Below are 23,810 nucleotides of genomic sequence, written 5' to 3' on the forward strand. Positions count from 1 at the left end.
CCAGGCAAGGACCTCTCCGGCCTTTTTTTTTTTCCTTTGTCTGCTATTCTAAAATATGCTGTGGCATCTACAGTTGCCACGCACGGTGACGTTGTAGCTTTGGCTGACGCGCTACGCGGCAAGTTACAAAAGTTACAATGAATTATTCTCACAAAGGCTTGGTAACCCCTTCGACCCGGCCATGATGGATAAGTTGCAAAATGTCCCCTTTCGCCTAACGACGCGAAACTTGGTCAGATAAGACTGCTAGGAATATGGCCGAGATTATCGCTGTCCCCTTCTGCCAAGATTAGGAGGTCTCGATTCGCAGGTCCGGTAGCAAAGGTCGCGGCGAGCTTGAGTTGAACTTCGGTTTGCGCAACTCTATCTCAGGGCAATTACTAGAGTTACGATAAAGAGTCTCCTTTTTTGTTTTTGTTTTTCTCTCTCTCTTTGGTATTTCGCCAAAGAGGCTTTATAAAACAACTAGTACCACCCTACGGAGTCACTCGGATTTTGGATTCGCAAGCGATTCTCGAAGACAAAAAGTTGAGGTAAGTTTCAGGGCTAGTTTCTTTTCTCGAACGCTCGTCGGTAGACAGAAGTAGACAATTTACTTGTAGTGCCTTTACTTTGTAACATCGAGATCACTCCGGAAATCCTAGACAGTGCAGTAGATGATGAGTTATTTTTCTTGCTGTCTGATGCGTCTATCGTGGTAGAGTCATCACACTCGCATTGCCCATATAACACTATTTTATTCTAAAAACGACATCTTGTCCTTCAATATCTTTTCGTTCTTGTAGAAAGGCTTGTCACTTTCTACATCTTGAATGCTTCTGTTGAATGTCTGCGTCGCGTAGCATGATAAATCCTTCATGTTGTGTAGGGAGAGGTTTGTTTAAACCTTTTAGAGCATGCAAGAGAAGCAACTCCTACCATGTCGCCCTAAACGAGGGCACCTTCTGTAAACTCATCTGTATGTCTTTTCGCACGCTCATATAACAGCAGACAGGGTGTAAGTGGTACATAGATTGTTTTGAAGTGCTTGATGTCACAAAGTAAAGCAGAGGACAGCACCGTAGTGGTAGATGCAGATTAACTTCAACCACCTGGGGCTCTTTAACATGCAGCCAAGGTATGGTACGCGAGCATTTTTGCACTCCTACTCCTTTGGAATGTGGTCGCTGCTGTCGGGAATCGAACCGGGCACCACGTGCTCACCCCCTTAGTGGCATAACCTATGAGCAGACATGGCGAGTGACACCGTAGTGGGATAAGGTCACTACTACAAATCAGACCGTGTATTCCGGTTCACGTGCTGGTGGTTAGGAAAGTTGAATACCTAAGAATTATTCTGAAAAGTCTCCACCTAGTGGAATCATACATTTCGGATGCAGCTGAACTGCTGATTGGCTTGCCAGGGGTACCACTGAGAAGGAGGCAGGCACCCCCAATCAGCCTCCTTACTGATGACACAGCTCCAACCATTCGGAGGCGGCCTCATGCGTGTACAAGGTCGTCCACCCTTAGGGAAATAGATTGATCGGCTCACGATGGCAGATATTTATGACGCGGAAAGCAGACCTTTAAGCGGAGCAATTCCCGGCCTATACCGTCTGCAGCAACATCATCACCATTACCACCTCCACCATCATCACGATCGAAGACCTCCTTAGCTTTGCTGCACTTTCTAGACTCACTCTGTCCATGTTTTACTCCTGTCTACTTGAGGGGAGAAGCGTGCTAGCCAGACAGTGCTCGTAAGGAGGCAGCTGAAAGAAGGTGAACCGGATAATCTCGCACACGACAGGTCAAAACAAGAAGAGGGCGACAGAGTACACAGTTCGCTTATCAACAATACTAGAGCTAGGTCGCAGGCATGCACAGGTGCCTTTTATTTGTTTACTTGTTGTCTTTAGCGTGGTTCGCGCGCATTGTGAGGACAACTCTGCGAACCAGCAGCCTTCTGCTTCTTTCTCCTCTTTATGTTTGGGATGCGCCTCCGCAGGACTTGATAACGAGCCGCTTAACAAGTATCTCGTCCACTTCATTTCTGGTTGCTGGATAGGTTTCTAAAGGAGGCTATTTGAGCTTGTTTACTGCTGGATAAATTAGCTGTGCGGCTCGACCAGCATGCCCTTACTGTGTCACTACATCCTAATTGCACTCTAGTCTCTAAACTAAGAGATGGACTCGAACAATGTCGTTTGTCTCGAACGAACGGAACACAGTGTCTTCATCAAGAAGACACTGCGCTTCGAAAACGCTCCTGGATGAATCATACAACGAGGACTTGCTTGAGGGGCACACCTTCATTGCTGGCCACTCGTCTCTAGCCAGGCCCCGACAACATCTGCTAAGCATTTTCCCTCAGGAGTCCCCTTGCATTCTCACTCAGTCCCAGTGACCATTTAAGCACTCTGGTTTCTTGAGTCGATGTGGAATGCAGAGAGGAAGGACGTTCTAGAATATTTTGCTTGGGCATAACGCCAATACAAGGCCACACGCCGAGCACCGAAAGAAGCATCGACGGCACGCGTTGACTGCTAACTGCTGCAGTTCATAGTACACCAGTTGGCAGTCAACGATTGTACACGACGCGGCATTATGTGCCCCGTGTCTCGCACTTGCGTTGTACCCAAACACCCATGGAGAGTCACGAACTAGCCCATTCTGTCAGGCTTCTATGTTCCACAATACGCATAGGTAAGTATAAAGATCTGCCTGAATCACAAGACGTGACAGAACAACGCCACGATAAATGTTGAAAGGGAAGCGCACCTTCCTTGGTGTGATTTCTAGTGCTACCGCTTTATTATTGCGATAGCAAATATGTGTACGCCTAAGGCAAATTTCCACCACCGTTCCGGCCTTCTCTATCACCGTCGCAGTCGCTGGGATGTGCCTCATATAGTCCAAGTTCGATAACATGGTGGATGCACGCCGTATTCTGCAGCTGTGAGCGAAAGCTTACGAGGATGAGCCGAGAAGGATGCTGGCTTCATGCGGCGGTGCCTTCTCACGCGCGCAAAGGGGCGGGGAGATGTACGCGCGCTTGGAGGAGGGTGGTGGAAGGGAGCAGTTTAGTGCGTGACTCCTCCTCTACTCCTGCTGCGCCGGCGCAGCTCGGTCGCGCGCGCTGCATCTTGGAGGCAGTCTGCGCTGGGTTCGAAGGCTAGCCGTCCGGGGGATGGCTGATGGCTTCGTGTGCACTGTGTTCCCACATATTAGTTGGCGCTGGAGCCAGAGGCAGCAGGGAGGCTAGTGCGCTCGCTGCTGCTGCTCCTCTTCCTCATTACAGCGTTTTGACAGCGAGTGTCGGCGGTCGTCAAGTCAGATGTGTTCAGTTTTTCCCTGTGCACACGTGACACCATTTTTGTTAATTTGTTTAGTAAGCCGATGGATGTAAAAGTATATACGGCTATTGAAACAAATATTCTTACTTCGTAAAGCTGTCTAGCAATTTGCTATCGCAAAATCGGTGCTTCGCCTTTCAGGCGAAACTGCGACATCCTTCCTGTAAGCTATACTTGTATGTTCACAAGGTACATCTGTTCTGAGCTTCTCTCTTCTTTACGTAGGAACATCGCGGCAAAGCCCACTACGACAGGCAAGATGGTCAACCCAAAGGGCGTGGTGTACTCAGTGGTCGCGGTGGTCGCCGTGGTCACAATGTGCGGAGTACTGCCGGCGGTGCAAGGAAAGGCCGCCGCCAAGGCCGGCGATGGCCCGAGCGGCTTCGACTTCACTCATTTCTTGATGCCGCCGCTTCCGAGCGAAGACTGCGAAGGCGTCGCGGTCGCCCCGGGCGGTGGCTCCACCCTGGTGGCCGACGCCAACGACTGCACCAAGTACTCCGTCTGCACGGACACCTTCAGCACCAAGATCACCTGCCCGCCCGGACAGCACTTCAGCGTGGCCGACAGCAGGTGCATGGCCCCGGAGAAGGCTGGTTGTGACCCTGGTACGCAAAAAGCATCTTAATTCGCATTTGGAAAAGAAAAAAAGAACAGATTGGTACATACACCTAATGGACATAAGCCAAGAACAGCGTACGCTGAAAGTAAACCTCGAAAGGTGCGCAATATTACCCAAAAACAATTCTAAAGGGATGCTAAATCGAATCCCGGCATAGACTGACAAAGCACTTTTTCAAAACACTACCTTCGAAAGACAACTGCGATATTTGGTTGATTATGAGAAAGCAAAACAAAACTCAAACTTCTATTTATTTTGCGTTGTGCCGAATTACTAGCGCCTCTACCTTTTAATTTGGGTTGCTCTAGCTCTGTAAACATTCCTGCAGGTTGCTAAGTTCAGTCTTTGGCTCGTTCAGAATGCAATGTAGTCCACGTTTAAGGTTAGGAACTTAGCAGGGCTCTAGCGGACAAAGCCCAAAACAACTTACATCTCGGAGCGGTGGCGAGGGACTTACAACCCGTCTTACACTGTGCTTCTTTTCCAACATACAAAGCGCTTTTCACGGTGTGTCTTTCTTAGTTTTGTAAGAAGGTAAATTGCTAATACAGCTCAAGTGGCTTTTTTTGTTTACTGTCCATTTAAAGTAATACTGAGTGACATTTTCAATTTGCCATTTTAAAAAGACATTTATTTGTAAGCGAAGGTCCAGATCCTCTAAATCTTGGACAGAAATACTGGCATGCGTCAGTACTCATTTCTGCAAACCAGGACACGTATTCACAAAAACAAAGTCTTACGCGGCGCAATATTAGTAAGAGATAATTTAAGCCAATTCGGATGTTAGAAATATCATTAGCAAAGCCGGCTGGCCAATGCCACGACGCACTTGTGGATGCAAAGCTTCGTAAGTTTGGCCCCCGGGGCTGAATTCACTAAGCTGCGCGGTTCGTAGGCAATTTCTTAATCAAAGGTGCTTATGCTAAGGTGCTAAGGGAAGCGTGCATCCGAAGTGGCAGCGTATTTAACTTACGGCGTTGTATGAGTGTGAGGAGGAAGCAAAGCGCGGACTTAACGACAAGCAAGTAAAGAAGCGCAGACGACTGTTACCGTGATTGCACATCATGCATCTGCAGTTCAGACTATATACTTACGACAAATCACTACACACCGCTATTGGACAGCTTGCGTTTCCGGGCGTCTGCTACAGCGCCGACGAGTGGAACCACGCTCGTCCGTACGCCGCAGCGCAGTCGAAAGAATGGCAGTGGAGGTGTCCCGCATTCTTCTTACAATTCTGTGATACACAGGACTGATGGATACCTGGTGGCATATTTGGCGCAGAAGGACACGCTGAGGCGGAGCAATTGCCAGGCCAGTTCTGCTAGGCTAATCCAGCCTGTAGCAACATCTCCTCCACCACATCCACCACCACATTGATACAAAGCGACTAAATGTATTTATTTAGGTACTAATTACGGAAAGGAAAAATAAATCCGCATAATATCTAATTCATAAGTCCTCAATGGAAGGCTACCAGACCCTGTACACATGCACACGATTGCAGGTGCGGTTCTTAAGTCACGTGCGCGTAGGTACAATATCAGCTCTTTCGGCAGCTGATACCGTCTAAGCGGCTGCTTGACGATGTCGTCAAACGCGTGCCAGTGCATAGGATACCTGTCGAGTGCAGGGAGAGCCATGAAAAAAGCAATCCTCAAAGAGAACTGCAGAAAGACGTATCTACGGATAGTCCCAAATTAGGACAGGAACTCGACAACGTAACATCCGCACATGGAAGTTTCGCTGCGTATCACACTTTGACATCGAATCAGAGATAATCGCTTCTTCTTGACTCCTTCTCAGTTGATAAAACACGATGATGTCTCGCACCAGGCGCACAGTTTCTTTTGCAGGTTTAGGCGTCTGCATACCGACAGATGCGGAATGCACGAAGGCGGGTACATTTCAATTTTGGAGACTGACAATGAATCATATACTGGTGACGTGAGGACCTGGATCCCGTAACTACGCTATCTCTCATTGCCCAAGTGGCACTTCATTGAAATTGAGGATAACCAGTGAGAGAGAGAGTAAAACTTTATTAATGTAAATAAATCAAGGCACGATGGTTGGAGCCCCTATTCCAGGGCCCCACTGGCACGAGCGGCTCGCTGGGCTTGGTCCAGAAGAGCCAACTGGCTCTCCCGACCCTCGTCCGCAAGCCATGCCTCCCACTGCCTATTCCTCATTAGTGGATGTTCGTGTAATATGGGACTGTCTATGTGCGGAGGCCTCCTGGGACACTCCCATGTGATGTGTTTTAGTGTGGGTGTGTCTGTGCACCACGGGCACTCGTCAGTGAACCTCGTGAGGTGTATTCTGTGTAGGTGGTGCAGGTTGGGGTATGTATTCGTCTGAATACGGATAACCAGTGAACATCAGAACAATGCTCAGCGCCAACGTTTCCATAGGCCTATCAACCTCATACACACGTTCAAGTGCAAGTCAGAATACAACACAGCGCCGTACACGAAATACATAACGGTTAAACATTGCAGCTGGTTTCGCATGATATCGGTTCAAGTCGATCTTGCGGCACTGAGCACTTTGTTTGTTCGGAGCAATCAACGCACATACAGTACGATAACAGTCGGAGGGGGGGGGGGTGGCGTATTCAATCGGCGAGGGGCACCGTTTTGTAAACATGAGAATGCGGCCTCACGGTACCAAGCAAACTGTCACCTAAGAGCAACAGTGGTCTTTCTGACGAATTTTGAATGTTGTAAAACGTCATCAGCCTATGTTTATGTCCACTTCAGGACGAAGGCCACATTCAGCCATCTCTAACCATCCCTGACCAGCGCTAGCTGATTCCAAGTTGTGCCTGCAAATTTCTTTATTCATTACCCACCGACCCCTAATTTTCTTCCGTCCTTGACAGCACTTACTTTCCCCCACCATTCCCTATGTACCTCTCACGGAGCACTCATTAACAGCCCTACAAATTACGATGCTTGCCCAGTTCAAAACTTTAAATTCGTAATCGTTTCTATGCTTGCTCAATGAGAAAACCGTCCGTCATGTAAGTAAAAAATATGGCCCTATCCAGGAGATAGTGAGGCACCGGGCCGGCCAGCGATGGAGGTGAGGACAGTTTCAAACACTCAGCAAAGTAAAGCGAAACCTGCATGCGTTCTTTGGAGTCACGCATACAATATAGATAGAGCCCGTAGCAGCGAGCGGCTTTACCTTCGCTCTGCCTGTCGCTTCCAGGCGAACGAAGCGGCGAGAACACAGCGCGCGAAGCTATCATCATCATCATCATCATCATCATCATCATCATCATCCTGGTCACGCCCACTGCAGGGCAAAGGCCTCTTCCATATTTCTCCAACAGTTGGCGAAGCTATCAGTTGTTGACATTCTCGCTCTGATGTGGTCCGCGCGGCGCATAATGCCTCGACGCGGATGGATATCGATACCAGCTTCTAATGATTGGATCGTCATCAGCGCACCTGGCACCGCCACTTGGAGCATGCTTGCCTCAATTCACCTTGCGCCGCCGACCGCGGCAGTTCGTGTTGCCGCAGCGCCGTATTTTATACCGGTCGTTTCGAATTTCATTACATTGATAATGACACTGCACTGCGTATCGAAGAGCAGATTGTACAATGCTTACGCACACTTATTACCCCCGTATGCAGAAATGCAACTTAAGTCGAAGCACATGCTTGACTTGATTTAGATGACGCCTGGCGTTAACGTGCCCAAAGACGCTCAGTGCGTTTCCTTCGGCGCGTTCCCGACAGGCGTCACTCGGATCAAGTCAAGCATGGGCTTCGACTTAAGTTGCATTTCTGAATACGGGGGTTAGACAACTCCCAAGAAGTTTCTGCGTGAAATTTTTTGCTGACCAAATGTCTTGTAACGGTAACCGTGGCCTTGTTTGGCATCCCCGAAGGGTAATTCACTAACGCAGGCTCTATTTCGGTAACATCTAGGGACAAATGACGCAACTTAGCTTCAGGCGTATGATATTTAGTATTTGTAGACGTCAGCTTAAAGAATACAAATAGCGAATAAAGTATTCTATCACTATTCACGTGCGTTCTTGGTGTACGCGTTGTTTATGAGATATGTAAACCAGAACAAGCAGATAACGCAGAGCAATCATGGGGGCTTCTTAAGTTACTGTACGTTACCGGAGCCTGTTTGTCTTGGCTCCATTGGCGGTGCGCGCTCATGATGTAGCGAAACACTGTAGAATCGACGTTCGCATCGTGTGAATTTTTCTCAGTTGTTTGAAACCAAGCGAACGAGAATAAACGGTCCATCACGTAAAACGATCGCTACAAAGCTGAGCCTCCAGCAGCGATCGAATTCACCTTCACGCTGCCTCTCGCTTCAACCTAAACGGCCTGAATACAGGGGTCACGAAGCTCTCAGCACACGTCGCACGCCGCCCCTTTCGCAGATCGCTTTCAATGTACGTACCCGTGCGTCCCTCTTCACCGCGAAGTAAGCGGCGAGGACATAGCGCGCGAAGCTATATGCAGTAAGCGCCGTCTGGTCCGCAACGCAGACCGCTTTCAACATACGTCCTGGGCGTCTGTGCCATGTACAGCCGCCGCCACAGTACGCTCTATCACGGTCACGTGATCGCGGGTCATAAATGTTCAACGGGGATGGACAAGGCGCTGAAGAGTTATAATGCTTCATAATAATCGGAACGTCATCAGCGGACCTGGCACCGCCACCTGCAGTACTTTGCTCGTGTCATCAGTGCACTTTGCGCCGCCGTCTGCAGCAGTTCGGGTCGAAGCAGCGCTGTCGTGTGTGCCGGACGGATCGTATCGGAACCTTGATAACGACACCGGGCTGCGTGGTGGTGAGCAAGGTGCACAATGCTTACGCATTCTTGCACAACTCCCAGAGGAGTTTCTGTGTGAACTTCCCCCTGAATTTCAGCTACCACTACCCCCGTTTGCGCTCTGATTCACACCGCCTTCTTCCTGTCTCTTAATTTTTAGGCCTCGCATTTTTCACTCCATTGTTTGTTGGGGCTCTCCTTTACTTGCTCTCAAACTTCGTTGTTTCCCTCCAAGTTTCTGCTCCATATGGTAGTACTGGAAGAATTACATTATTGCACGTTGGTACTTTTCAACGACGGCGTTGAGCTCCCGGTCATGATTTTATAACGCTGGACGTATGGGCTCCGACTTACCTCATTCTTCTGTAAATTTCGTTCTCATGATCAGGGTTCCGTATGAATAATTGACCTAGATAAGCTTAGTCGTGCAGACACTCTAGAGGCGGGATGCCGATCATGAATTTTTGTTCGCTTGACAGGTTATTCAACATTACCTTTGTCTTCTGCGCAATAACCTTCAACCTACTCTTACACTTTCTCGGTTAAGGTCCTCAAACGATTGCAGTGTGTGCACAACGTTGCTGAACAGGACGATGTCATCGGCAAGCCAAAGGTGGTCGAGATATTCACCGTTGATCGTCGTTGCTGATCCTTCCCCTGTCTAACAACATGAATATTTGTTCTAAGCATGTCGTAAATAATATTGGAGAGATTGTGTCTCCTTGCCCGATCACTTCATCGATAGGTACTTTTCTACTTTTTCTTGCGGGTAATTAAAACATATTGTTACGGTGGAAAAATAGGACAAGGTCGTCGGCGGTGAAGACGACGAAGTGGCAAGAGTCTCTCGGGATTCTCGGCAGCTGCGTATATACGCTTTGTAAATACGACGTGTAAATAGTTTTATACTCGTGACAATATAATCTGCTTGATCTCTATGCAGCTTTCTAGTTCACTATAGCTGCTAGGCGTTGCGCGACGCCGACGTGCCCGTGTTGCTGGAACACATCAAGTTTCGCGCTGGAATGTAGCACTTTTTCCCGTTTAGTAAACAAAACAAGAAGGAAGCGTCGACGAGTCTCCATATTAGCATGCGGATTTTAAGATTGTGCGACGATAACACTTTTCGTTCACTAATGGTGTTCGCGTAAAGCTTTCAAGGGATGCTCTAGAAGCCAGGCGTACGGCTGCCCTTCCTTACGTGAGAACGGGCGAAGGGAGCTTTTAGAGTACGCTTGCTTCCTCAATCAGTTCAACACACGTTGGCGGGCTAGTTGGTTTGACTCCATGGCAGAGTGTCGAAGCGCGACTGAACGAGGACGTAGAATCAAACAAATACGCAGACACAGCGCTTCAATTTCAACACACCCGCCGTGGTTGCTCAGTGGCTATGGTGCTGGGCTGCTGAGCACGAGGTCGCGGGATCGAATCCCGGCCGCGGCGGCCGCATTTCGATGGGGGCGAAATGCGAAAACACCCGTGTACTAGATTTAGGTGCACGGTAAAGAACCCCAGGTGGTCAAAATTTCCGGAGTCCTCCACTACGGCGTGCCTCATAATCAGAAAGTGGTTTTGGCACGTAAAACCCCAAATATTATTATTATCACTTTCAACTATAGATTTTATTTTTGCACGCATCGATAAATATATACCGTACTATAGCGGAAACACATTCACAACAAAGAACATTGAGTGGTGCATTTCTTTCGATTCCTTGCTGAAAGAGGCCTCACGAGAGGTTTGAAAGCGGTCGAAGGAAAGGGATATTTCATAGTAGAGGTCTAAGTCTGGACAAATAGACTGTCGCTACCCTTCGCTTCGTCTACCAATGTCTACTACGCTTCTGGTTTTCTTACTATTCGTGCAACCGTACAACGCAGGAGACGTAGATTACGCTCCCAAGGCAGGCATGCGTTGGTGCGTTTCTCGAGCATTCCATAAAACGAACAGAAGCCGTTTATGAAACGCAGGCGCCATTAACTCTACCTCCGGCGATCTGAACATACGCGAACCTCAATTTTACATCCTATATATATATATATATATATATATATATATATATATATATATATATATATATATATATATATATATATATCACTAATACGACCTAAACTTGGATACGCGTCATCTATATGGGACCCTGGGCAGGAAAATCTTATATATTCTCTTGAACTTATACAAAATAACTCCGTTCGCTTCATTTTTTCAAATTACAACTGTACTGCAAGTATAACAGCCATGAAAACTAGCCTTTCTCTCCCATCTTTAAGATCTCATCGGAAAATCAGTCGCCTCGCTCTACTCCACAAGGTATATCATCACGTCACGCTACATGACGATTTTATTTCACCACCGGAATACATCTCACATCGCACTGATCATCGGCACAAGGTTGGCATCCAAAAGTGCAAAACTAAAGCTTCTTTTCAGTCATACCTTCCCCAGACATCTGTCGAATGGAACCGCCTCCCTCCCGATATTGCAGCCATTGAGGATAATCAACGATTTCGTGATGCACTAACAACCTTTGTTTGTTTTGGAGAATGTTGAAATTATGTTCTAACAAAATCCACTGTATTGTATTTATTGTCTTTGTAACCAATATTACCCACTCCCCTCTGTAATGCCTTTGGCCCTGAGGGTATAATAAATAAATAAATATGAAATGTACGCGTTTTTTTTCTCTTTACAGCCTTTGCTGTCACTACTGCAGCTGCTGCTGCTCCCGCTGACGCCAACGAAGCTGCCGCCAACGTTGAAGCCGAATCGGCTGCCGAAGAAGCCTGAAAAGTTCGGCCCACACTTGACACTGTGCAGGATAAGTGTGCTGCTCGCCGGAGCGTACGGAACGAGCGCTGTTGCTGCTTGTTCACCGCCCCTGCGAAAAAAAAAAAATAAAAGTCGCTGCGGGAATGTGACATATTCGCGCTCCACGTCACAAAACCTGCAATAAATAAATAAATGAACCTAATAAAGTGAACGGAGAGAGTGAGAGCCTTCTTCAACGTTTGTTTTTCCTTCCTTTACATTTGCCAATGCGCTGCAGTTCGTTCAGCATTCAAGACAGCATTCGGTTTCCGATCGGCGCAACCTACTGTCGTCCTCGTCAGCCATCATTTACATCGGTTGCCGTATTACGACCTGTTAAGAAGCGAAACAAAGTACAAAAATGAGAGATGAACAGGAATAGCTCGCTTTGTTTCGCATCACACACACGCGCAAACACACGCACACATATACATATACATGCGTGCACACACGCATTCTCTGGCACCTCACCTTGTACTGGACTTGCGATCGTTTCTATTATTTCCTTTAACGTCTATCGCTCGCTCCGTCACAAACGATCAAAAGCACCGACAGGCTGACTTGGTTTGCTCACCACCTCAAAAGTGTTCCTGCATCAAGATTTACCTCCTGTAAAGTAATACCAGAAGCAACTATAGATTAATTTCAGAATTAAACAAATTATTAGCATAACTGCTCTAACTATATTGCTTAGAAAAAGTATCTTTACACACTATACTCGCGGAACAACTTCCTGTGGTTATGAAGGGAAAGCTACGGAGACAGCGCGCACAAGTGAGAGCGCTTCTAAAAACAGCCCCGCGTTTTAATCCACGTTACTTTAGGCTGGGAAAGACAAAACATAAACACCTTATTAGCAACTGTTAAATAAAAATGGCTGTGGCTTAGCTAAGGTTAAGCCCAGGATGCGAAGCATACTAGCCTTTATTTTAACGCGACAGCGTTAAGGATCTCGTGTCACAGAAAAGCCGGTGTCGTCGGCGTCGGCTCAGGCGTGCGGCGCTTGCTCAGGCGCACATTTCGTTGCCGCGCCGAACGCTGCGTTGCTCGACGCTCACCGCGTCCGATGCGGGACGCCGCGAGCGACGGTGCGAGTTGGAGTCCCGTTTCTCCTCTGTCGTGACGTCACGGTGTCACGTGGTATTGAAGGCGACACCGCCGCGCCTGAGGAGCTGGGTTGAGCTCTAGTAATATGCTTCGCATAAAACAGAACACGCCACTGAGTGTAAAGGTTCACTTATTCTGCAGCTTTTCCCTTCCGCGTCTGGGTAAACGAGAAGGCGTCGCACGCGTAAGCTGCGTCGATTCAGCGTTTGTTCCAAGCAACGAAAAACACTGTCAAACGCTGGCGGGCTACTTGGCGTGATAACACATGTGCAATATTCACGTGCCCATACCTTTCCATTGATAGCCACGGAAAGTTGTCCGCGAGCATAGGGTCACCGTATACTGGGCACCCAAGATGAGAACTGCAAAGTTAAAAAAAATTTGGAGGACGCTCAAGCTTCGCCTTCAAGAGTGGAACGCGATAACGTAAGAGTGGAACGCGATAGCGTTATCGCACCCCGTTAGCACCGCCTACTGAAACGATCTACGCGAGCCAAACGTCGCGATCTACGCGAGCCAAACAGCCGGGCTGCGATGCACCGTAAAGGCGGACGCGATCATGGGGCGAGTGGCGCGCCACTTGTCGGGGCAGCGCCGTACATTGCGAGGAGGGGGTTTTCTGTGCTTGCCGCAAGCTGGCTCTGCGTGTGCGGATAGCGCAGAAGAAATGTAGTGGAAACATACTTCGCTACTCGTGAAACTGCGACTTCTGTAATTTACATGGTCATAATTACCGATATACACCGCACTATAACTCTTTACGGCACGTTTCTAATGCAACACCGCATTCACTAGAGGCGATTTTGTCCCGCTTTGAACTATCAGCCAGTAATAAAAAAGAAAAAGAACTCGTGACTGAGTGGTAGCGTCTTCGTATCACAATCCGGAGGCCCTGGTTTGATTACCACCAGCCCATCTTGCAAGTTGTTTTTTATTTATGAAGTGTCTTCTGGGATTTATCGCTCACGGCCAACGTCGCTGACGCCGACACCGATGCCGATGACACCGGCTTTTCTGCGACACGAGCTCCTTAATCTTGTCGCTTTGAAAGTATACAAACGCTGGACGCCTGATTCCACGTGACATAGATTGCCCAATGAGAGAGTGGAGGAGGCTGGGGCGACCGGAGGCGTGGAGGAGGAAACGACGGTGAGAGCGAGGTGCCGGAAAGGTCTAAGAATGGCGCTACTTTTGGAAAATCCGCCTCTTTCATTTTCCTGTGCTGCCCTCTGCCGCACGCCGCTGAAAACGTTTTGGAAGGGTACCGGGGCTTTCACCTGTTGATTTGTGTACCTGCGCCCGCGTTGAGTGCGCGTCGGTTGTGCGTTTCGTGGATCGCAAATCATTATTAATGGCTTCTTCAGGACAGCATGTTCCTAAAGCCATTTAGCACTCAATGACTACTTGGTGATCACGCATGAGTGCGCTGTTCTGCAAACAGTGCGGCCGATAAAAGCACGCTGAGTTCCGTTTGGCGGCACGGTTGCCTTGGAATTTGTCACTGATTTCTGCACTTGGACATCACTTTTCGTATTCTTTTTACACATAATTTAGACGTTTCGCATATTCAAAAAGTCTTCGAGCGCAGCCTTCTGCATCGGACTTATTAAAGCGGTGCACTTGTTTACATCGACATCTACAGCCGCAGGTCGTTGTTATCGTCAAATATTGTGGAAAAGGTCCATCGCTGATATAATATAGTGTCGAAATGTAGCAAAACATGCATATCTGCGCATATGTGCCATGTGGTTACACCCTGACACGAGTCAATATGAGCGGCCGAACCACGTAAACTATGGCAACTGTGATCTAGATACATGTATTACGGGCTGTTAATTAACTCATTCTCGCTTTTCTTTAACTCCGTCATACACACAGTTTTAGCGTACCATAGAGCATTATTAGAGAAAACTGCTCTCATAAGTGCTCATTTGTAGGCCATTGTTGTGCCATTACCACAAGCCCGGATTCCGAATCTGCAAGATGCAGAATCTATCCTGCGAGCGCCCTAATTCTCCCTTCACAAGTCAAGATGCTGAGCCGTCAGGCAGCGGTGCCCTGCGGGAGAAGCATCGGCAGGCGACGTGTTTAGACGTGTCAGCGTGTGCCAGACAGCCCGGCGCCGCACCTCCTTTTGCATGGAGGTCTCCGCGCGCGCGAACTTTGAACCGGGTGGCCAGCGCGGTCGCTGGTTGGACCCCTCGGACGACCGTCGTGTGCTGACTTTGTATTGGGCCGTTTGAGTGACAATGGTTCTCGGGGATTATAAAGCGGCGAGGAGGCCGCCTCGAAAACAGGATCCGCCGACCCACCGGGAGACAGTGTCGCTCCCGACTGGGGTGAGATGTGTCACGCATTTTCGCCGGACGTCGCCGTGCGGGAACAGTCGCGTTTGTGTGAGCTCTCGGCCCCAGTGCCGATCCGATCTTGTCCTGTACAATGACCTGTATATAATGTATAAAATCCCTTGCGTTATTCTCATCGACGCCTGGCTCGGAGTCTTCGCTACCAACGCTCTGTCACAAAACGGGTGACGAGCGCTACGGGACCACAAAGTCGTAATCGTGGTGCAGCGGTACAAGTTCGTAACACCATGTTCTCACACGAAAACGCGCGGATGCCACCGCTCACACGGCGTTGGTATAAATGAGCGAGGTGGTTGTTTATGCTGCTGTATACCGAATACACCGTCTCTTGTTTGCCGCTTGACGTAGAGGCAAACAGTGCATCTCTGAAATTGAGAAATGCGTCGGCAAAGCAACACGTACAGGCCCACCCATATACGTAGCGAAGGCGGCCGACATCCTACAGGTTCGGTGACGTACAGATGTTGGCACAGCGCTGTGTCGCCGCTTACCGCTTATTGTGTACGTGCCGTGCGAAGTGAAGTGTAGCTGATTTCAAATCCCTAAGGCCAGAATTCAACTATAAAAGCAGTTTCGTTCGACCTAACTGCTTACATTTCAGTTCAGGTCCACCGGTAGCGAGTGCACGAACTCGACGGCGTCAGGTTAACCTTCGCTGAACAGGATCGACATTGGCTCAAACTTCGTGGGCACGAGTTGAGAGGGTTAAAGATTGTCCAATTCAACTTGGTAGGCTTGCTTGACTCATATTGAGCACGCTTAATTATATATACAAGCGAAGACGCTGTCGCTGTTGTGTTGTCGGTTCGACTGCCGATCGCGCGGGGTTCGGTCGAAAGATGGTCGGCATGCTGATTTTGCCGGTGCCTTCGACAAGAAAGTCTTTCGCAGTACAACTCGCGCTCGTCGGTTGCGTCGTTGTCTACCTGGTATGATAAAAAGGCTTCAGTGACGCACAATAGTCGGTCAATGATTGGAGTGAGCGTCTTGTCGGTCTCGTATCGACCCAGCGTTGCCGCGCCTTACGAGTACGTGCAGTCAGGAACCCGCTGCCACCACCAGCAAGTGAGGACGGACGCTGCAGAAAGCCTTCGTCAGCAACGTGATGTACTTAAGTGTCGCCCAAGTGCAACGCACGGGTTTTTCGCTAAATCAGTGAGCCATTCATGAAAGGCGGCAACTACCTGGCTCACAGTGTAGTCCGGACAACTCGGACGATGCCCTGGCCGCTTTCTCTTTTAAAGTGGAGTTGCGGTCTTACGCTACGCACGTTTTCGGCACCGCACCGACGTCGAGCTACCAGTAGAGTTTCAACGCGGTACAGGGCACGAGTGTTTGCAGCAGCGCGCGTCCGAGCATTTTTTTTTGTCAGGGGACTTTCGGCGCGCGGCCACGCGCGCCGCCATTCCAAACGTTTCGCGACTAATCCGCTAGGGCAGGGCGCATGCGCCGTCGCGTCATGAAATAGGCGGATTGAGGGTCTTCAAAGATGGAGCGGTGGATTCGCCGCTGCAGCTGCTTTTTGGTCATGTGAAGCCGACCGTCCGCGCACCGTTTTTACAATTGCTAGTAGGTACAGCGGGGCGTGGTGCTTTTGATGGCGCTCGACGTTTCTGCGCAGGCGCTAGTAAGAGCGGGTGTGAGAGAGAAAATCTGGGGGCCTTTTTTTTTTCTTTGCTCCTAGAATATGTGACTCTGCCTAGGCACTAAGGCGGAGAAGTTTCTTTGCGCGTGCAGCTTGCGTTTGTCCCTAGGCGTCCCGGCATGGCGGGGGGGGGGGGGGTCGAGTTTGTTTGCGGTCCGTCGCTGACTGCGCGCGCGGTGAGGCAGCGGGTGGGCACGGACGCCCCATTTGGTGATGACTGTCTCTGAAGGCAAGGTTCTGACTGGTGTTGTATAAGTCGCGGGTCACTTTGTTAGTCACGACGATAGATTGCATTTTTTACAAGCACTGATCCAACAGGAGACATTTAATCGGCGAACGGAGGCCTCAGGAGAGCACCTGAGGTTATAATAAAGCAGGCGACGCAGGATCTCCGGGGCACCCAAGTGGTAGCGGGGGGATCAAAGCTGGAAGCAGGGCGGCCGTGGGTTGGGGCCGCGGAGGCCGAAGCCTGCCAGGGGGTGTTCGCATAAAAATTGGCTTTCCGCGATAGCGGAGAGCCGATATTATACTCCCCTGGCACGCGCAGGCCTCTGCGAGCCCCAACCCACGGACCAGTCCGGCTTCTAGCTTTCATGTCCCCGTTGCCGCTTTGATGTCCTGGAGGCGCCGCCAGTAATGCGAAATAGTGACACGTTCTTTCAATTAGCAAACAACACGATTGGATAAATATAATTGCGTCGAGCCGCCAACTTGCGATGCTAGGTTCAGTACTACCGCACTCCGCGACTTGTGCCGGCTCGCCTAGGGACAAGCGCATACAACACGCGCTAAGAAACTACTGCGCAGTGCCTAGGCAGAGTCGTATATTCAAGGACCAAAAGTCCCCACATTTCCTCTCTCGCACCCGCTCTTTCTCGCGCATGCGCACAAACATCCATCGTCTCCGCAAGTGCCACGCCCCGTTGTACGTACTAGCAATTGGAAATAGGCGTCGAGGGTAACTTCAATGAGTTCTTTTTTTTCCAGAAAGTGAAACAGAACTGGACAAGTAGCTTTTGTTTCGTCTTATAATACAATAAAATGATGTTTTTTCCAACGAGTGGTTGAGTACTAGTGAAAGAACGTAACTGAGGAGCGTTTTCGTCATCGGGCAAGTAGTTGAATTTCCCGGAGGCATCTCTAATCATGTCCTGCGTTAACCTCAATTTTTCAATCATTAAGGCTCCATTCGCGATCATATTGATGCCTTAGAAATTCTCGAGCATTAATCTAAAACTTTAACTTGACTTGATATTAGCCTTCAGTGTCCCTTTAAGCGGGTCCCCGGATTTCAATATGGTGATGACTGCAGACGCTCTGTAGTGATATGGGATGGTGCCAGTCGGGAGAGATGGTTGAAAGAACACTGAAAGAGCAGGTGAAGTGCTCGATGATAAATTTCTTATTATGGTGTTATCGAACGCACAAGCGTCAGAAGCACATGATATCTTCAGTTTGTTACGATGAGAAAGAATACCACACTCAATAATAATTATTACTGGCATAGAACTGTCAGCTAAAATGGTTTCGTTTAGGGTAATGATGCGGTATCCTCAACAGTTAATACCAATGAGGACATATCATTAAGCAATCTATCGACGTACATTGCTTGACCACAGTTGATCGCTGTGTTCTTTTGTGACATTAATCCAGATCGATCGTCGTCTCAACGCTCGTCCGTATATAGATAACGCAGTCGTGTTCACGCAGGCTCGCATAGTAACGTGAACACTTTAGTTAACTCGCAACACGTAACGGTTGCCCATTGGGCTCAGTGACGTCAGCTGCAAGACGACGGAGCAGATAACAAGGAGTTGCTGTCAAAATATGACAGAAACGGACGGCAGGAAACGTATAACGTTGGCAGGATGGTAAAGTTGCGAAATGCCACTTAAGCATGCTGAGCACAGCGCCGCAGCCGATTAGATAACATTACTAGAAATACAGCGACGATTTTCGCGCTCTTTTCTTTTTTGTTCTCATTGTAAGATCAAGCCTGGCTCGAAGGCTTGGAATTCGCGGGTCCGGTCGTAAAGTTTGCCGGCGGGTTTCAGCGTGGACCTTGGCTTAGCAGACCTTCTATCTGAGTGCAATTAACATAACGACGATAGGGACAATCTTTGTGTTTTGTCTTTCGTCACACTGCGAAACCTCTGCTTTATAAGTCACTGGTACCACCCTTTCGAGTCCCGGAGATCTCTCATCCGCCGGCGTGTCCAGGCTAAAGCTTGTGAGGTAAGCTTTGCCGGTGGCTTCCTTTCAACAGTGCAAGCATGTGTGTAGATGCAAGCGGCCGATTGGGTTGTGGACGAATTTAGCATTGGAAACGGAAAGTCCTTTACGCCGCTGTCGCAAGCAACGCGTTTGATTGTTCGAGTTCGCTTGCGGTTTGTCGCACGTATGGAGTCCATTTTCACGACAATTATTACACTGCTGTCACACAAGTATACTTCGCCTTTGAGGAAAACAGCTTCTAGCTCTTTCGTGCCCGTTTGCAATGTTACGCACGAACTTTTCGATGACGCATTGTAGTGCACAGCAAAGTGCCGTTTCCATTCTTTGCAATGTGCCAGATGAGGAAAAGTCGCGTTCCCACGACGCCACAATGTTGCAGATTCTTACGTCACGTTGCATTTTATTTTTTTTATCTCTATGTGTAACCTTCTTTCCACTGCCTTCCCTCGCCGAAGTTCAGAGTAGAAAACGGTACTTTTTCATTCAGTTTAACTCCCCTTTCTCTCTCTTTTTTCATTTTTTCATTCTCGTGATTTATACTGCCAACCTCACGTGCACGTGCGCACGAATCCTTCAAGAGGACTAAATATGTAGGATTCTGGTAAGTCGACGAGGAGTTGTAGGGTTCCGGCAAGCCTTTTATGACAAGTCAATGAGGCCAGCCAAGAAGGAAACAGTAGAGAGGACAGTCCGCACTAATTTGGCCTGACTAAGCCCTTCTTTCTTCCCATTAGGATTTGCTCTGCAGCGGTAGCCACTGCGAAAAATTGCTATTCTCGTCATTTTTTACCTGTTTTTTTTTTGTAATAAGGCAGTGCAGAAACACAGGGCGAGTGCTCGCTTTCGAAAACTTTTGGAAATGAATTTTTTTTTTTGTCTGACTCTATCAAGAAGCGACGAATCACGAAGCGGCCCTATTCATTCACACTGTCCAGCTCCCGTGGAAGAAGGAAATAGCCTTTGAAGAAAACGTGATGTCGGCAGTCAAACTTCGTAAATCGTCAGACGTGTAAAACTCTACTCCGAATTGGCGTACTGGCTCACTGAATCAAACGAAAACCACCCCGCGCGCGATTTTCAGGCTTCTCACAGTTTTTTTTGGATCACGGTATGCTTTAGTAATGTCGGCCGTTCGATTCCATCCTCCGAGTCCACTATAATGGGCTAGTCACAATCTTGCAAGGCGGCTAAACACTACCGCTTATTTCTCACTGGACAGCAACGAGGCGTAGTTGTATTTAGAACGAAAGCTCTTCTACGTCATGTCCCGCGTAGAAAAGGCAAGGTTGCCTGCTGACATAGCGTAGCAAAGGGAGGCCAGGTTAGCATATTATAGAGAAGCTTACCATGCGCAGGAGCATGAAAAGATCGAAGCTACTACAGCCGCCAGCCGTCGTTCATGAAGCCAAACAGACCTTTCCTTCGTGATAACTAGGTTTACAAGAGTTTTAAACCTCCGTCAATTTTTGGTAACAAGTCCTGAGGGTTGTCGCGTGATTGTCCTTCTTAAGCATTTTGTTCTCGCTCAATAGTTTCCTCACCTCGACGCACAACTCCGTGGAGATTTCGGCCACGAACGAGTTCTCGCGAGCGCTGTCGGCTCGGCCCAGCTTAACACAGTTTGCAGGTACGTTTACGTGAACACGACAAGTAGTGTCGATTCGGCTTGCCGGGCTGGAAATCGGTAGTCGGGTTGATGTAAGCCCTAGAAGGTCAGGCCTACTGAGCGTCGAGGTGAGTTCGGTCAACCCGCCCTGCAATGAGTGAGTCGACTCGCACAAGTCACTTCACAAAGTGCACGTTAACGCGGTCGGTTCGGGCTGTGTCCGCTCGACTTCCGACTCGACCCCCTCGCGTCGAGTTCACGCAAACGAAGCTCGGGACTCGACTCGCTCACGACATGCTCGCCTCGTCATCGTCAGCGATTCCATTTCCACTGCAGGACGAAGGCCCCTTCCGGCGATCTCCAGTTACCCTGCCTTGCGTCAGCTCAGTCCGTCCCGTGCCCGACAGTTCACTAATTTAATCGCACCACCCAGCTCTCTGCCATCCATCTCTGAATGCGCTTCCCTTCCCGTAGACCAACCTACAATTGTCGTTCTGTCTCTTGGATGCAGGAATTCGAAGCCGAATCGACGAGAAGCGAAAATGGTCAGCTCAAAGGGCGTGTTCAGCTACGTGGGAGTGGTCGTGGTCGTCAGCATGGTCGTGGTGTCCAGCGTCCTGCCGGCCGTCCAAGGAAAGGGCAGCAAGGCCGGCAAGGCCGGCAAGGCACCCGCAGACTTCTCGTCATTCGCAGCACCGCCCGCTCCCAGTGAGGACTGCCAGGGAGTGGCGGTCGCGCCCGGTGGTGGCGCCGCCCAGGTGCCTGACCCGAACGACTGCACCAAGTACTCCGTGTGCACCGACAAGTTCAGCACGAAGATCACCTGCCCGCCTGGACAGCACTTCAGCGTGGCCGACAACAGGTGCACGAGCCCGGAGCAGGCCGGATGCGACCCCGGTACGCACTAACTACCGTGCCACTTACGGTCGCGACACTGTAACGAAACTGTCTTAATAACCTTACCAAAATGTACACATTAATGTGATAGGTAGGACCACTCAAGACTTTCATTTCAGATTCCCGGTTTCCAGCCGCTGCATTATTCAAGCTTAAACCCGTGCCCAAATCTGACAGAACGAATTGTACTACAGCCGGCAGACAGTGGAAGTAAACTAGTACAGATGCAACCGCATTAGGATCAGCCCGTTGAAATTCAAAAAGAAGTTTCCTAACTTCAATCTACCTCTCTGATACTACGTTTGGCCGCTATCTGATAACAGCTGCAATGATGAGACATCCCATCGACATAATGAAGCAGTTTGTGCATATTCAATTACAAACTGCCAAAAGCCAAGGATTGGGGTTTCAAAAAATGACTCGAAAGATGAAAAAACGCGTCGGAACGCCACCTTGTTATACCTGCAAATGGGGTCTGGATGCTTTATATTTCAAGGTAAACCTAATCGCGTGACTTCTAAAAAATTAACCATAAGAATCTCAACGGGAACTTATGTGACAGGAGGCACTGAGTGAGATGCATGTCACCTTTATGGGGCCTCGCATGAGCACATTACAAGGGCTCACGTGGACGCGAATTAAATAAGCACAACGTATTTCAAGCATTAAGCTTAATGCTGCCACGTTCTCAACAAACAACAACAGATACTATAACAAAGCCCGTGTGATACTGGAATGGAGTAGCGGGAAGCCAGTGTTTTCAACCTCTCCAATCGATCCAACAGCTAACCTCATTAGCTACGAAAGCAAACCAACAAAAAGGAAACACAAGTGAGTAAATATGCGGATACTCTAGGGATATAGACAGCGCTATAATGTCAACCCCAGTTCCAAACAGTAGTCGATAGAAGGTTCACAACGCTGACAGAAAGAAAAGAAAAAAACATCGTGCGGGGAATATCTATTATGATTAATGTAAGGGAACAACAGAACTCTCCAGTGAGCTGTTCGCTTTATTAGGTTGGTAGCGCTCGTTATTAGGAGGAGGAGGAGACAAAGAAGAGGAAAGACAGGGAGCTTAGCCAGTGTAAGTACCGGCTGGCTACCCTGTGCTGGGGAAAGGGGTAAATGGAATAAAAGGAGAAAGAAGAAGAGGAAAAGAAAAGAAAAAAAAAGAAAATTCGCACAGTAACGCGAAACTACGCTCTACAACGTTCAAAGGCGGTCGCACAATTCGCTAAACTAGCTAAAGCGTTTTTCATGTGGGAAGCGTTGTTGGTTTATTGTGTAATTCCGTAGAAAACATTAGCCGATTCGCCATGTGCGAGTTCCTTCTCTCCAGCGGCGCGAACGTCGGCGCGGTCGCCGGCTGCCATCCTCCTCCTCTTCCACAGCCTCCAGAGGGGGGAGGGAGGGGAGAGGGAGGGCGGCGACAGAAAAGGCGGGGCTGTCCTTCAACCCCCAAGCGCACCACTGCAGCATCTGAACGCTCAGACGCCACAAGGCTATCATCGTGTGTCGTCAGCACGTGCTACTGGAAGGGCTGGTTGGTGTTCGTTTTCGTCGCGCAAAACCAGGCGGCGTTTGCATCGACGGCCTTGCACCGGTAGCTAAAGTCCGCTAAGTATGGACAGCTGGGCTAGTTGGTTGTGATTGGCATTATGAAACAACGTTCCAGCACAAATCCATGATGCCAATCACAACCAACTAGTCCAGCTGTCCATACTTAGCGATATACTTTCTAGTACGTTGGGCCCTGTCTCCCCTCCTGTTACGTGTACAAACGTTTCCTCGACCCTTGTCAATCCTTTAGCAGTGACCACATGCCGTGCACCGGCGTTTGCGCTGTCCTTCGCGTCTCTGCTGAATTGTGCGCTGGAATGATGTTTCATAAAGCAGAAGTCCGATCACCTGCAGCCAACCACGCAAATGGGCGAAATATATGACCGAAAAGGGTGCGGGAGGGGGCTGCAATAGAAAAGAGCAATGTCACACTTGATTGCTATTCGTTACGAAATCGATTAGCATTACGTGTCGTTCTATCTCTGTTCTTTTGACCCAGCTTTCGCTACAGTTGACGCCGCCGTCGCAGCCGCCGACGTCGATCCGAAATTGGCTGCTGTCAATGTCGCTGATGTCGCCGACGTGAATGTCGATGCCGCCGATGTCGCCGCCGACGTTTAAACACTCGCTCCGCACTTCATCGTCGCCTATGGTCGCACGTCCCGAGATCTTGTTCTGTACTCGCAGACCATCCCAGCGACAGGCGTGCGGACACAGCGCCGGAAATCACGGAAGAAAGCCCATACGGCTTCTGTGCCAGATGCCTGCGGCAAAGAAATAAAGCAAAAGTGATCGTGTGTTTCCGAA

The 23,810-nt window shown here is 49.1% G+C and overlaps 2 protein-coding genes across 2 annotated transcripts; both read left to right on the forward strand.

The window, feature by feature from the left end:
- The first annotated feature begins 507 nt into the window (after positions 1-507).
- Positions 508-11,767, forward strand: LOC139055578 (uncharacterized). Its single transcript, XM_070533096.1, has 3 exons — positions 508-533; positions 3,564-3,946; positions 11,469-11,767. Exons 2-3 carry the CDS (start codon positions 3,598-3,600, stop codon positions 11,561-11,563), a joined length of 444 nt encoding a protein of 147 aa, XP_070389197.1. The 5' UTR covers positions 508-533; positions 3,564-3,597; the 3' UTR covers positions 11,564-11,767.
- A 7,027-nt stretch (positions 11,768-18,794) lies between these two features.
- LOC139055579 (uncharacterized) lies at positions 18,795-23,810 on the forward strand. The gene is made up of 3 exons (XM_070533097.1): positions 18,795-18,937; positions 21,055-21,440; positions 23,503-23,810. The coding sequence occupies exons 2-3, from the start codon at positions 21,086-21,088 to the stop codon at positions 23,622-23,624; spliced, it is 477 nt and encodes a 158-aa protein (XP_070389198.1). The 5' UTR covers positions 18,795-18,937; positions 21,055-21,085; the 3' UTR covers positions 23,625-23,810.

Source organism: Dermacentor albipictus, chromosome 2 (genome assembly GCF_038994185.2).
Source record: "Dermacentor albipictus isolate Rhodes 1998 colony chromosome 2, USDA_Dalb.pri_finalv2, whole genome shotgun sequence".
Taxonomy (NCBI): domain Eukaryota; kingdom Metazoa; phylum Arthropoda; class Arachnida; order Ixodida; family Ixodidae; genus Dermacentor; species Dermacentor albipictus.